The 15,356-nt window shown below is 35.8% G+C and overlaps 3 protein-coding genes across 5 annotated transcripts; 1 reads left to right on the plus strand and 2 right to left on the minus strand.

Moving 5' to 3' along the window:
• Window positions 1-4,328: 4,328 nt before the first annotated feature.
• Window positions 4,329-8,459, minus strand: LOC149927184 (deubiquitinase OTUD6B). Its single transcript, XM_090159389.1, has 9 exons — window positions 8,275-8,459; window positions 5,547-5,695; window positions 5,248-5,484; window positions 5,169-5,188; window positions 5,057-5,102; window positions 4,878-4,986; window positions 4,755-4,816; window positions 4,568-4,677; window positions 4,329-4,512 (listed from the first exon to the last, which is right to left on the minus strand). Exons 1-9 carry the CDS (start codon window positions 8,342-8,344, stop codon window positions 4,422-4,424), a joined length of 894 nt encoding a protein of 297 aa, XP_090015515.1. The 5' UTR covers window positions 8,345-8,459; the 3' UTR covers window positions 4,329-4,421.
• Window positions 8,460-8,475: 16 nt separating this feature from the next.
• On the plus strand, window positions 8,476-10,495 carry eIF2beta (eukaryotic translation initiation factor 2 subunit beta). Of its 2 annotated transcripts, none has more exons than XM_090159388.1 (8): window positions 8,476-8,715; window positions 8,780-8,936; window positions 9,006-9,100; window positions 9,163-9,340; window positions 9,535-9,611; window positions 9,685-9,890; window positions 9,953-10,038; window positions 10,199-10,495. In XM_090159388.1, the coding sequence occupies exons 1-8, from the start codon at window positions 8,698-8,700 to the stop codon at window positions 10,372-10,374; spliced, it is 993 nt and encodes a 330-aa protein (XP_090015514.1). In that variant the 5' UTR covers window positions 8,476-8,697; the 3' UTR covers window positions 10,375-10,495. The 2 variants fall into 2 exon arrangements, with proteins under 2 accessions (XP_090015514.1, XP_090015513.1); XM_090159387.1 differs by having other exon boundaries at window positions 8,478-8,715; window positions 9,163-9,355.
• Window positions 10,496-10,610: 115 nt separating this feature from the next.
• Ptp61F (Protein tyrosine phosphatase 61F) lies at window positions 10,611-14,395 on the minus strand. Of its 2 annotated transcripts, XM_090159386.1 has the most exons (10): window positions 14,026-14,395; window positions 13,782-13,878; window positions 13,602-13,702; window positions 13,435-13,533; window positions 13,226-13,375; window positions 12,937-13,146; window positions 12,681-12,875; window positions 12,300-12,616; window positions 12,120-12,230; window positions 10,611-10,777 (listed from the first exon to the last, which is right to left on the minus strand). In XM_090159386.1, exons 1-10 carry the CDS (start codon window positions 14,080-14,082, stop codon window positions 10,729-10,731), a joined length of 1,386 nt encoding a protein of 461 aa, XP_090015512.1. In that variant the 5' UTR covers window positions 14,083-14,395; the 3' UTR covers window positions 10,611-10,728. The 2 variants fall into 2 exon arrangements, with proteins under 2 accessions (XP_090015512.1, XP_090015511.1); XM_090159385.1 differs by lacking the exon at window positions 10,611-10,777 and having other exon boundaries at window positions 10,852-12,230.
• Window positions 14,396-15,356: the final 961 nt, after the last annotated feature.

Consider the following 15,356-nt stretch of genomic DNA (forward strand, 5'->3'; position numbering starts at 1 on the left):
GCGATTTTAGACAGAGTGTACGGGATTTTGGTAAATGTCCGACCCCTCGGGGGCAATAGACGCTTCGATAAATCATTATCGCAGGAAATCGCGAAGAAGTAATATTTCCGAGAGCCAGGACCTGCAAGTCACTGTTTATATAGTGCTTGTTAAAATAATGGAAATTTTTCACTTTTACGTTAGCAACAATGGTTCCCCGTGGCGTTCCAGTTTAACCAGGTAGCTTTTTTGACATATTTATATATATTTACAGGTTAAAAGTTTCCATTATTTCCACAAGCACTATGTAAACAATAACTTGCGGGTCCTGGCTCTCGGAAATATTATTTCTTGGCGATTTCCTGGGAAGATGATTTATTTAAGCGCCTATTGGGCAACTGTGAAGGAATCGAAATTATCATAAAATCTGAATTATTAAACTCCTCCAAGCTGAATTTTCATAATTAGATGGAGTTAATAAACTGGTCCTAAGGATCAGTGAACCCCTACTTTTTGAATAAAAAAACTGGTCCGAGCAATTAATAACCTGGTCTTTGACCCAGTGACCCCCGCTTATTTCCAAGCCTGTGTCACAGCGCACGACCATTGAATTGGGAATCTGCCTTCCGCGAAACAATTTTTGAAAAATTGAGAACTCTATCATTTGTTGGTGGCGTCATCCACTGTTAGTGGCGGGAACTATATCCCATACAATTGAATTAATAGTACTAGTGTACTTGGAAAGTTATAGATGGCGCCACCCGTATAATGATAGGCCCTAAATGGGTTAGAGTGTGCAATAACTGGTGGCTTTACCGGGGAGTCGGGGTCCGGCTATTGTAACCAGTGCTTCCACTTTGAGGGTATTTTACCCTTTTTCGCGTAAAAATGACCTCGAGAGGGATTTTTTTTCGAGATTGAGGGTAATGGGTAAAATGAGGGTATTTTGAACATGGGAAATTTAAGGGTATTTAAAAATTTGGAAAATAATCTACCATGAAATATAATTTCCCTTTTTGACAAAGTGTAACTAAGTTGGCCGTAAGTGGAAAACTGGTTTTGCTTATGTCGAGACCTTTTTAGTTTATTTCTCTGTTGTCAGCATAGATAGAGGAAACGTATATAAAGGTCTAGATAAAATATTTCAAAGGGAGTGAATACGGAGGTGACAGCTAGCAGAAACGAGTAATTTCTGCATGCTATCCTTATAAGACGCTATCTATCGGTAAGAAAGCTCGTGCTATCGTCGCGAGAGCCATTGTCTCCTGCTTAAAAATTATACTAAAAGTCACCAACAGATGGTGTCTAAAGACTACGGCCTGCGGAAAGGTCAAGCACTTAGTACTAAAATGCTAAGAAAGCTCGCGCTCTTGGTCACGTGCCTTCCTAGTGTCTGCTAGGTGTCAATTCTGTATTTTATGTTAGGCTTAGACACCCCGAAATTTATCTAGACCTTTATATACATTTCTTATATCTATGGTTGTCAGGTTTGCCGATTGGAGCAGACAAAAATATTGTTTTCGTCCCTTAGTAAGCGAATTGCATACCTACCATTAATATTAGCAAGAACGTATATATGTATAAGAACGTTGAACCAAAGGCATCGCTTGGGCCATGATGTAATCGGTTTCAGAATAACTCCGCCCTAATATCCGCGTTCAGCGCGCGCTTGAACTAGAAACGGTTTAAACCTTTAGCGCGCACCGCACGCGGTTTTTTGGGCGGAGTTATTCTGTAATCGATTGCATCATTCCACCAGGCGCCAATTTGATCGTTCAACGTTCTTATACATATATACGTTCTTGATATTAGTGTCTTTTTCTTTGTAAAAATTAAAGAAAAAACTATGATAATTAAACTACCTTTTTTAAATCGATGTTTTTTATGGGAATTTTAAGGGTATTTTTAAATTAAAAATGGGTAAAACTGGCTATTTTATTGTTTGATTCTTGTGGAAATTTTAACGGTATTTTTGAAATTTGGAAAGGGTAAAAGTGGGTATTTTTCAGCTTATGTCTGGGTTAAATGATATTTTGGAAGTGGAAGCACTGATTGTAACCCATAAGGGCGGTGGCGCACTGGGAGATGTTAGCTCTGATCAAATGGTCCTATCTCCACCTCCGACTTCGGTCAGGTTTGGGCTGGATACTGAGTTTCGGTTCAGGCTAACGGAGAGGGTCCAGGCAAACTAGCCGCCTCGGCGGATTGGGTAGCCTACTGTGGGACGGCGAGCCTCCATATGCGGGCACGGCGGTTCTGTTTCCCGGCCTTTTGGGGTCCACCGGGATCTCCGGTGCCAGCTGTGCCGGGTTACTTGGGCTGCTGTGTGCTCGTCGTTCCCCTTTAGGAGCTCTCTCCAAAGGGCTTGACTCCCTGCCTTCATAGGTGGGGTGTCGGCTGGAGTTGCTATAGCATCCATTCTTAATCCCACTGCTGTGTGCGAAGTGGGGATTGGTCCACCCATTGCTGCACCTTCTGCTGGGTTGAGTGGCTTGCGTCAAAGGTGCGACCATCAGTAGTAGGGTACTGCTACCCATGCTGGATTTGTCACCTGTCCGGGCTAGGGGGACGCTGGCGTAGGGCACTATGATGATAGGCCTCCGGTGGTATGGTCTTTGTTACTAGGTACACCGGGCTATAAATTCTGACACACCCGTATAATGATAGAGTTGACGGCTGAATGTGCCGACTCGAAATTTCAGAATTTGTTTCGCGAAACCACGGCTCCCGAACGCGCCTTTGTCATTCTAGCGGTACTCCAAGGTTGGTAAAAATACTGCGTATAATAAGGTTAGCTTATAACGCGGGGTCGGGAATAGAGATATCTGCCTAAGAAGAAACCGGGGAAAACACGGTGTTTTCCCGGTGTGTGACGTAGCTGGATTCCAGCGAACAATCTACAACGAAAATAAACAGGCGTCGCGCATCTCAGAAACTCCGCGATGGAAAGACAGCGGAGGGCTGACCGTAAACATTCCTCTTCGGCCGGCAGGCCGCGTCCGCCTTTTTATAAATCTATAATTCGATTAATAGAGAAGCGTGTCATACCACCGCTTTAATTTTATCCGCATAATGGCTTGAGAGTCAAGAAAAGGCTTCACGTCCCGAAGAGGCCATTGTGTCCTAGTGGCCGACCACTCTTCAGTCCATGCCGATGAGATTGCCCTTCGGCAGGCCCCTTTTAGCTCCGCGAGGATGGAAGGAAGGGGGAAGTTAACCGGTAAACGTCCCACCGGGAAGCAATGTTCCAAAGTCTCGAGAGGAGACAATCCCTCCCACAAAAAGGAGGTGTAGTAAGCAGGAGTGTCTGCCGGGCCGTTGTGGGCGGGACCCCAAGGATGAATCTGAGAGCCGCATTTTGAACTTTGTCGAGCTTAGCAAGCGTAACCATGGCGATAAATTTTAATTCGCTTGTAAGATAGCGCGGATAGCCCGATTCCACCCTAATGACAGCCTTATATCTTGCCCGTTTCCTATGGGTTTGGCGGAAAGCGCAGTGGTTCTTCTAGTCTCATTTCTATTTCTATGGTATAAAGCGAGCTGCGGGATACCAAAGTTGGTTGGTGCCCGGGGCAAATTTTGAATGGTGACCCTTTTCACGTAAATGTGATTCAATATCGTTTTCCAGTTGACGGCTATTGAGCGCTCGAGATCGTACCGATCAACTTTTCACGTTCCATTTGCGTTCTCGGATCTCCTGCGATCAATTTTAGCGTGTTCCATTTATTGCTAATGAGCGCTTTCAGATCGCTCGAAACCGATCTGCCAATTTCGATAAATCAACGTATCGAGATCGCTCTGAGCAAGATTTCGGCGTGTTTTCCCAATCTCGGTACAATAGGGACACTTTTTTTCATGTGTTCAACTTTGGAATAATGGAAACTTTTCACCTTTAAACAGAACACCATGTTTTTGCTAAACCTTAATATGTCAAAATAAAGCTACCTGGTTAAAAGGAAACAGTTGTTGCACACCATACAGGTGAAAAGTTTCCATTATTTCAACAAACACTATATAAACAGTATATTTCTGGTCCTGGTTCTCTGACTTATTACTTCTTGGCGATTTCCTTGAAGATGATTTATTGAGTGTATTTTTTGTTAGGCCTTAATATGTTCCTGGTTAAAAGGAAACACTTTTTTCATACCATACAAGAAAAAAGTTTCCATTATTTCAACAAGCACTATATAAACAGTAACTTGCAGCTAGGAGCAACAAACATAGCATAATACTTCTTGGCAATTTCCTTAAAGATTTTTTAATGAAGCCTCTATAATTTCCTATAAACCAGATGGCCCAGATCCCATATAGTTCCATCCAATTCCATGATCAAAACACAACTACCCAAATTTTCTAAATGAAAATCTTTATTTATCATTTCTTTTAGGTTTGGTAACTTTAAATAATAAAAATTTGAATTTAAATAATGAACATGAAATTTATTAAGTTACTGACTGATAATCTTCATTATCATGTTCACAAGGCGCTAAAGAATTATAATGTTCACCTGATCGAAAGGCATGTCGATGATAGCTAAAAAAACATTGATTATAAGAAACTAAATAATTAAATATTAAATAAAAATTACCTAATGACTAAAGGTTCCAAAGTTGAATATTCTTCCCCAATAATAATACTGGGTCCTTCGGCTTGAACAACTTCTATGGGCCTCTTATAGATATGAGATAATGCCCGCAGCTTTGGAAAAAAAAACAAAAAGCTTTAATTAAATAGGTTTAAAAAGAAAAACCGAAGAAAAGTTAGGTTGATATTACCTCAAGCTGGCCTCCCCATACTGTAGATCGTGCTGTATCATCACAAAATTTATTAAATTCATCTGAAAATTGCATTACAGTTATTATTCCACTTTATAAAAACAAATAAAAATTATAATGAACCATCAGTCATAGCATCTCCAGTTTTGGGACTCGTTAAGAAAGGCCTGAAATCGTGTGAATTTTCCCTCATGTATTGGGAAGTTGCTTTTCTAAGAACATCGATATCAGACTGAAATAAATTAAAACATATATACTGTTAACTTGTAGAAACTAATTAAAACTTGTTAAAAGATACTTACGGAAATATTTTTCAACGTTAATTGATGTTCAATTGCTTTATACATGCTGTAAAGAATTAGAATACAGAATCATAGTATGAAAAGTAAATTCTTGATTATTAAAAATATGTACCAATTTCCATCAGAAGGAACCTGAAAATATATTTAAATAAGTGTATAAATCACTATGATACACAACTTTTAATACATACTTCCAAAATTGCCAGCCCTCTATCTGTTATAATTTTAAGCAACTTTTGAGCTTCTATATTCCGTACTCCGCGGATATTCTCTTCCTCTTGTTGAGCGATAAGATCCTCTCTATTTTTTTCCTTCATAGCTTTTTTATCCTTTCTTCTCTGGGCTTTACTAACCCGCGTAGTTTCAGTCTTAATTTCATTGGTTTCCTCATCAATATTTCCGTTTTCAATCATCTCAGAGTTGGTTACCTAAAAATATTATTGATTTGTTAGAAAATATTATAAACAAACGAATATCAAAATATACCTACTAGTATTTCATTCTCAATCGTTGCATCTTTCAGTTCATTATCATGCTTTTCTTTAAGTTCTGATTCTAATTTTGCAATTTCCAACATAACTTCCTTCTTTTTCTTCTTATCTCCTTTTGGAATTCCATGTTTCAAGCTTTGAATTTTGGCTAAAAACATTGATTTTATATTAAAATAGTCTTTTTTTAAAAGAGAGCTTGATTTATAAAAAAATATTTAAGCAATTATTTATAAATGTAATTTTATTATAAAAAAACTACAAGAAAAAGTAGAACAAAACTATTTTTAAATAATTAATCTGAAACCAAATCTTCATTGCTACTTTTGTTAAAAGAAGCGTCATATTCTTCTTCAGAAACATCCAATAAATCTAAAATGTCTTTCGATTTCGTAGAAAGATCTTCAAATTTTTTCTTTCTAAATCTGGACGACCTATTATTTTTGGGGATGTGGTTTTCTAATTCACCAAATCCATAACAGCAGATTTTAGTCAAGGCAAATTTAGCGAAACCAACTGTACATTTGCTTCTCTTTTTCTCTATATTTACACTACGGGGTGGATCTGGAAACATCCTCAGCTGAGTGACTCTTGTCGGTGTCATTAGTGCTTCTTTAAATGTTAACAGTTTCTTGATCTTTGGCTTGAATAGTTCAAAGAAATCCTTATTCTTAAACTCCTCTTCCCAATCTACCTGTTCTTGCTCCAAGAACAAGTTCAGGTCTTTATAAGTTGTATAACCAACACTCTCTTGATCTTTAGGAGCTGCAGCCACTTTTGGTGGAGTCTCTTCTAAAAGCCTGATACCAGTAATGTCCTTATCCATAGATGCAGACTGGATGGTATTGTTTTTATAAGATCTACTACCAGCACTTACATAATGTTCATTTGTAGCAGATAAGTTTTTTATTGCGGATTTGGCAGAAGGGTTAACAGTTTTGTTACACTTTGAAACTGTTTTTACAAGTGAAACTGATAATGATGATGGAAGTTTAAGTGCCACGTGCTTCTTTCCATTTTGATTAACATTTTTTTCATCATTGCCAAATTTTGGCAAAATGCTGTTGAAGTTTTGGGCACTTCTAGGAATATTTGGTAAAATGTCAAACATTAACCTCTTCTTCACTTCGAAGGTGTATTCCAGCAACATGATAGCTTTTTCTAAGATATGTTTTTGGATAACACAACGCCACGATCCACCGTTGAATATTTCATTGAAGTTTAAATTTTCTAAAGCTTCATCGATAATGTGTAGAACACAAGCTATACGAGCCAAAAGTTTTGGTTTATAATGGTAATGGCTATCTAGCCCCTGCTTCAACCACTCCTGATAGTTTTGGGTGTCTTCTCTCTCGCAATACTTTTGAAAAAGAGCTTGGCAGTCTATGGACAATTTGTACGTCACAGCATTGTTCACGTGTTGCATAAAGATAACTTTCAACAAATCTTTTAAACTCCAACTATCTTCATTAAGCAAAACTGGAAAGCCGGGCTTACATTGATCAATGGGGCATGCAATTAAAAAAAAATCTTGCAAAAATTGGGCAAATGGATCAGACTTGAAAAATAGATTTTGAAAGACACTCATTTCCTCATGCATTAATAAATTGAGTGATGTTTTTGAAAAGTACATCTGTTCAGTATTTCTATTACAAGCTAGTGATTCCCCATGAAACATTTTCTTGAACAATAAGATACAACTGGAATCATTTAATAAATCTGCTAACATAGCAGCCGTGGTATAGGCGCCAACAGCAAATCCACCATTGCTTTGTAGAAGGTTAAGAAAACCAGATTTATCAAAAATTTCAATCACAAAATTAATATTACTGGTGGTTCCCGAATTAAAACTCTCTGTTGAATTGCACTGAATACGAAATTCATTTTGAATTTCTATAAGCTGGCTTTGACAGTACTGAATTATTTCTTTATGCACAAAGCTACTTGGATACTGAGATAAGGTAAGGGTCCACAGTATGGGAGATTCTTGCCAATTAGGGGTTAGCTCAATACATGTAGAAGATCCTAAACAACCACCGCAAGAAGATAACAAAGGAAACAGAAAAAAGGCTTCGTGGCACCCGAATTTGGCTGAATTAACGGATACAAACTTCTTTATCTTATCGGAACACATGTTGGTAGTATTTGACATTATTAACTGAGCTTTATACAATCTTTGCATTCTTTCTCTCAATAATGCACTGTTGTCTTCCATCAAAGCAACTGCATTAATAGGGTCTCCTGTGAATCAAGAATTAATTTCATAACCAAGTGAACAATTTTCACATTTGAGTGCTATTTAATTCAACCAAATTACCACGCCACAAGCCTAGTTACAATAATTATTTAACCATCAGTAGTTACTATTAAATATAGGGGAATGAAAGAAACAGCTTTGGTAAATTGTGGTGTAATAACAAGTAAAAAAAGAGTTGTCTTTTCAACTGGAAGGCCTATCAACCAAAACGCCTCATTTGTTTCCCATATAAAGCTTGTTTTTCCCAAAAAGTTGGCCTATTTTACTTCATTGCATTTCGATATAGTTATCTCTCCAGTCCAACGATGGTTCTGTTTTGGGTAATTTGGTATTGGTATTTGGTAATGACAAAACCAAGGCTTAACTTTGACAAAATAAAATACTTTACAGAGTATGATTACAGATTTGAATAGAAAGACGATTTCTAGACGCCGATGTTTACGACAACATGAATATAATTCAAAGATAATTACCTTGCAATTGTTTTTTCTCCTTTTTCTGATTTTGACTTAAAGAGCTCGCTCCTTCATCGTCGTCGTCCATTTTTGACGGCTGATATCATTCAAGTTTCCCCAGAGGTGGCAGTAAAATCCTACCGAAATCCTATAATTTAACCCAATATCACCTTATAGTATGTACAATCCTGGAATACATATTAAACATTACTGTACGATTTAGCTTATTTTGTAGTGACCTTTGACTATCGTCAACAGAGAAAAGCATTCACGTTGTCCTTTCGTGGCTGATGCAACACTTTTAGGATTAATAAGAGTTTGTGAATATCTTTCAAGTTTATATATGAATTTGAATATTTATTTCTGAGTAGATCGAAATCGAACATTACTAGAGTTTACTAAAACATAAATTCTCAAGGAAAGTTCCAAAAACCTTTCAATATGGCTGAGGATGAATCGGTAAGACTAAAAATTGCTGTCTTTGTACCATGAAAATCATACTTACTGTAATTTTCTATCCTAGATTTTTGATCTTTCGCTCAAAAAGAAGAAAAAGAAGAAGAAGACTCCATTTGATATGAGTGCATTAGATGATGGAGGCGTTGGGGTTGATGAAACTCAACAAGAAAACGGAGTTGAAAATTCAAAGGACGATGGTGAAAAGGATGAGAAAGAAGATGGTTTGTCCTGAATATAATATTAAAAATTGTGCCATAACTAATCTTCCATTATTTTTGCAAAATGTTTAGATGCTACCTTGGAGTTCGATGACTTTTCTGGGTTGAAAAAGAAGAAAAAAAAGAAGAAACCTTTTAATGCGGAAGATATAGACAACACTCTACAAGTATAAAAATAACCTAGCAGGAAAAGTTCAGGTAGAATTAAATGTGGGTTTTACTTTCTTAGGAAGTAGAACTGGGTGAAGAAAGCTCAAAAGTTGTTGGAGATGAGAAAGAAATTGATGATAACCTCGGAATGGATGACGAAATAGATTTCAATCTTCCTAAGAAAAAGAAGAAGAAGAAAAAAATTACTTTCGAAGAACTTGAGCCGGAAAATAGAGAAGGAGATGAAGATGATGAGGGTGATGCTCAGTTTGGTGGGTGGTGGAAATCTAACAAACTAACAACAATGCTTCGCGGCGCTTAACAAGCTTATCTGGCATGAATTTGCGCTCACGTTGTTCTTTAATTTGGCCTTTTAGATTAATAACGGCTAAGCTTTTGATCCGTTATAATATTTTAAGAACCTCTGAAACAATTTTTTACTGATTATTAGGAGAAGAAGAGAACAAAAGTAGCTCTATTTCGTCTACAACATGGCACGGAAGTGACAGAGATTACACTTACGATGAGGTAGTTCTGTTAAAAATAAGTTATTCTTGAAAATGTTGTTACAAAATTTTCAAAAATATGTACGCTTTTATAGCTCTTGATTAGAGTTTTCAATATCATGAGAGAAAAAAATCCTGATATGATTGCGGGTGAAAAAAGGAGATTTGTAATGAAACCTCCTCAAGTTCTGAGAGTAGGAACAAAGAAATCGTCTTTTGCCAATTTCTTAGAAATTTGCAAAATGTTACATAGGCAACCTAAACATCTGCAAGCATTTTTATTGGCTGAATTGGGAACAAGGTTAAATATTGCTGGTTTTAAATTAAGTAGTGGATAAGCTAATTAAATAATCTTATTTGTAGTGGTTCAGTTGATGCAAATAACCAGCTTATAATCAAAGGAAGATTTCAACAGAAACAAATAGAAAACGTATTAAGAAGATATATTAGTACGTTCTATTTTAGACCAACGTACAGATTTTTATATTTTGAATCAAATATCTGATTGGTCCTAATCTAATTCATTAATTATTTGGTGTCTAAGGCCTTTGGCCAACACCATAATTTTGTTCTAAAAAAAATTACTAAAACAATTTCTTTAACTTGCAGAGGAATATGTCACTTGCCACACTTGTAGATCGCCAGAAACGATTCTTCAAAAAGATACTAGGTTATTTTTCTTGCAATGTGAAACTTGCGGTTCTAGATGTTCCGTTGCGAGTATCAAATCAGGATTTCAAGCTGTCACTAGCAAAAGAGCCGCAATCAGAGCTAAAACCGCTTGAAAGAGTTGCAATAATGTCTCGACTGAGAAGGAAAAACCTGGCAGATCCTTTTTACGAAACATTATCGCTGCAAATAATCGTAGCCTTGGTTAATTCTATGAAAATAAAATTTTTGAAAGTAGTTTGTAGAATTATTTTCACAAAGTTGCCCATCAAATTTGGCCCACCCTTAATTAGCATAGTGAAAATAGCCTTTCCAGGGTGAAATAGAAATTTTAAATACGTATATAACCTTTATTTACTTCACAAAGGATACAACGTCATTACAAAAACATTTAACCAACCAGCTATAAATGTAGCTTGGCCGGTATTGGATCAAATAATTTCTTCCTGAAAAGGCCATTTGGAAGAAACTCAACGTCTCTGCCGTTTAAAAGGCAAATTTTTGGTTTTCTGTTGAGATCTGAAAGATATTAAAAAACATTAAGCCAAAACGGGTGTAAATACATAAGCTTATTACAAGATAAAATGTTTAAATTTAACACAAATATCTTTAATGTTACATTTAAATTTTTCAGAACATTTTTTTGAGTGTTTTTAAGTATCAAAAATTGGTCACTATGTCACATGTGGTGACAAAACTAAAGCTTCATACACACACGAAGTATTGTTATTTAGTATATTACAAAAAAAAACTAGCATTCAATCTAATTAGTAACCAAATTTTTGATTTAGAAATTAATTTCTACAACTTTTAAATACATGTTGCGATAATAAAATGAAAAAAAAAAACACCTAACACTTAAAATCTAAAAAAGTGCATTACTGGTGGATGTTATGGCCTTCTACGAGCACTTTCTAAAAATAAAATACTTTGAAAAATACTACTTCACACAATTGTTTTAAAATTATATAAATGGTTAAAAAGTTTTAACTACATAGTACGTACGTACACGTACTATATTTGGAATATTTAGGGGGAAATAATTTTATCAGTGTTCAAGTGAAACGGAGAAGCGCGAGATAAAAATCACAGATTCCATTCCTTACAGAAAGTGATCCGCGAAACATTTGGATGTATACAAAAATATTTTAAAATGTGTATTGCAGAACGATTAAAACAACCATATCTGGCTGTTTTTTTAAACGTTTATTCTTTTCTAAGGAGGCACTCGGTAATAACTATAACTCTTCTAAATTTGAAGTGGAGATAAACAGCCTTTATCAAAAATTGAAATAATCTCGGGTGAGAGATCAGTTAATGGACCGGATTGAGCTCACGTTTAATATTAAAATCAAAACTCTCTAATTAAGAGCTACGTGATGACAAAACTTTATTGAGCTTATATCTTACTAAACTTGATTATCATTGCTCCTAATACAAAAGAGTCACACTCTTACTAAATATACTAGAAAGAAAAATATGGGAACGCAAAAAATATCGGTTACATTTAACTAATTACAAGCATATTTGGCTAAGTAATAAAGGAAAGTTCAATAACTTAAATAATTTTTTAAGCCTAGCAAAGTTATTTCAATTTTAATAAAGGCAAGATACCCCTCCCTCTCAATACACAACTGCATTAACAGAGTTAAATCTTAACAACCTTCCTTATTCAAAAATTAACTCTTTTCGTAATCACTCATTGTTAAAATGGCATAAGATTACGAAAGGAGAGTCTACGATATACTTCCTTATAGAATATTGTTAACAGTGGTTTTATTCGTTCAGGTAGTACCTGTACACTATAATACCTGTACTCATAAGCAATACAACACCTAAAGACAGCTTTTTGAACAACAACCTGCGACTGAAACTTGTTTCAGATTCCCTCTGCTTCTGCTTAATTCTTTGAACCAGTTGGGCAGTTTGCTCAGTGCGTTCTCTTCGACGCCTCTTTCTCAGCTCCAACTCCCTAATAAGATTTACAAAAACCCTAATTTAATATATGTGGTTGAATATAATTAAAAGTATTACTATTCACCTTTCTTTATCAGATGTACTAGTTGTTCCATTCCGACTTACAGAATCAATAAACCTATTAGTATCTCCGGAGAAAGCCTCTCCTAGTGTTTTTATTGTCTCAGGTGACTCTGACCCACTGTGTGAGTCGATGGGTCGCCCAATGCGAGGTGGCAAGGGGGGCGGAGTGCCCTCCGAGTCATCTTCAGTGTGACTACCTGTGGACTCTTCTATCCTATCGTTATCCTCGCTAGATTCTGTTAAATGGTTGGTTTTATGGCTATCATTGCTTGATTTTATAGAGTTCACGCAAACTCCATTGTCTTCAATTTTTTCCTCCTATTTGAAGAGAAAAAGAAAATCAGAACATTCAACTTACGCGTAAAATTTATATCCCTAATACCAGAGAAGGCACTTCCACAAACTCCTTTTGATTAGTAGTAGTAGTAGTAGTAAGTAACGATTTGGCCCCTTCGATTATTGCCAGGTAAGAAAACCGTAACTGGTCGGCAGTTTGAATTAAACCCATACGGTATTTTCTCATGTCCAACAACATTTCTTGTACATTAATGGAATTGGCATTGCCCATAGCTTCAATCTAAAAAAAAATATATAAAATAAGTTGTCCCGAAACATTTTCAGTTGAAATTTTCTCTTACAAGAACAAGGCAAGAATCTACGAGACAAAAGGTTCCGGATCTCCCAATTCCAGCGCTACAATGGACAACAGCGGGACCAACATCTTTAGAAAGAGCTCCTGATTTACGGACGGCCATCAGAAAATTTAAAAAGGCAGATGGAGATTCTGGTACACCAAAATCGGGCCATGTTGTGTAATGAAATTGAAGGATATCTCTTTCAACTCCACTCTGAAAAAATTATCAATTTACATAAAATTTTTTTAGAAAGCTTTCAAGATAAAAAAAAACATTAAATAGTTATAAATACCTCTAAATCAAGAAGTTTTAAGTTTCTAAGCGTATAGTTGTCAACTTCCTTTTCATCTACATATGTAACCTCAAGACCAACGTCATTTAGAACCATCTTATCTAAGCCATTATTTTTAGAACCCAAGGGCCAATATTGATGACACTTAACCTGCATAGTAAGAGTCTTAACTATAAGTAAAACTCAAAATAATACAGAGCACAACTAACGGTATTTTTTTCAACCACTCTATTGAGCATCAAAATAGCCTTTGATTTTTGTTCCCATACCATCAGCCAAAAATGACCCACTGTGCTGGGAAGCGGACCCTTTCAAAGGACAGTTTTAACCTTTGTTTTATTTATGATTAAACTAAAATAAACTTTAGTAGATTAACCTGTGTTAAAATGTAGGCACGATCAGCCTGAGGAACTTCAACTAGGCTGGCATTGATATAGTCTTTGCCACCACGCTGTAAACGCACTCTAGTGTGATCATCTAACACAAAAATAAAAGTTTACTCCTTGTTACAGGAAAAATTTAAATTCTTGGAATTTCAAGTTATTTTGAAACTCACAAGGGTTGACATCCCTATATCTATTGAGGTTTTTATTTTCTATCTTTCTGGCATCTTTGCAGGTGTATTCATAGCTACAGGACTCCTGCCGAATTTGCTGTAATTTAAAAAATTTAACTTAGAAGCCCGATTATGGGAAAGGGGCACCATTATCATGGCATAAAATTGTGTAACTCAAAAAGTATAAAATGTTGGAAAACCAGTTTAAGCCTAGGCCCAACTAAATATTGGCTTTGCTGCTTACTTGATAAACCAAATTCCAAGTATTGTTTTCATCTATTTCGTTAAATTCGGTTTCCATAGTACAGGCCAATTGATAATTAAAAATAAATAGCTAACAATATTCAAGTCTACTCCATAAATATTCAATAATTCGGTCAACACATCTAACATCGACGTAAAAATCAGGTCTAAAAAATAATAATTGGTGAACAAGCTACTAAAATACATGGATTAGAAACTCGCTTCTAAATTTTCGAATGCTGCACTGGGTTGCCGTGTTACGAAAATATTTTCGAATTAACAACGAGAATGACCAATTTTTAATTTTAAAATTTGCTTTAACACGGTTTAATAACGCTAGTAAAATTTTAAAAATTCCTTTTTCTAAAAATTTATTAAGAATCGTTGATTTACAATAGCTCGGAATAATAGAGCCTTCAGGAGTAGCGAAGGGGTAATGATATCGGTTTCATCAAAAGTAACCCGGGTACACTGCCGTGATTTGCACAAAGGCATTAACGACCATTTTTGACATTTTAATGTTTTAGTTTTATCTGGGTAAGTTGGTGGTGCTGATTCTGAATCTGAAATTAGTTTGTTTCTAGCCCTCTTAGGTTTTAAGATATACGCTTGTCACAAAAGCATTATTTCGGTACTTTCACGGAACTACTTCGCAAATAGGCATTAAGCGCCATCCTTTACTTAGCACAAAAGCATTTTATGGGTTTATCCAATCAGCATTAAATGCTTTTGTGCGAATAATTTAAGTAATATGAGATTACCTTTAAATAATTTGCGCAAAAGCATTATTGCCTTTGTGAACATTTAAAACTCAAAAAATACCATGCACATCGGAATTTAACTTAAAAAGCGGGATAAAGGAACCGCTAGTTTCAATTAGGAACTATAAATTTAAAAAGAGCAGAAAAAATACTACTAGATAGGATATTTTCCAGAAAATTCTGAGGGAAAGTTTTTCATTGATAAAAAAAAGTAACAAAAACTGAGTTTTTCTTAAAATGACGTTTTGGTTGTTAATGCCTTTGTGCAAATCACGGCAGTGTGACAGCTGACACACTTTTGGGTCTTATGCTACTTTTGGTTTCATCCATTGCGTTGGGAATATATACCACCATTATGTTCCCGTTGTTCTGGTGGGCTATTCTGTAAAAATAAAAAATGACACAAAAATCATGATCCGTCAAAAATGACAATGTGCGTGTGCAGAAGAGATTGCTATCGAAATATCAATGGTTTCATCCAAAGATTGTGAAATAGAATGAACCGAATCATGATTCTATGGTTTTAAACAAAAGACTATATATACACAGGAATTCATACCTCGAACTTGGA

The sequence above is a fragment of the Leiobunum rupestre genome, chromosome 9, assembly GCF_980474605.1.
Source record: "Leiobunum rupestre chromosome 9, qqLeiRupe1.1.hap1, whole genome shotgun sequence".
Lineage (NCBI taxonomy): Eukaryota > Metazoa > Arthropoda > Arachnida > Opiliones > Sclerosomatidae > Leiobunum > Leiobunum rupestre.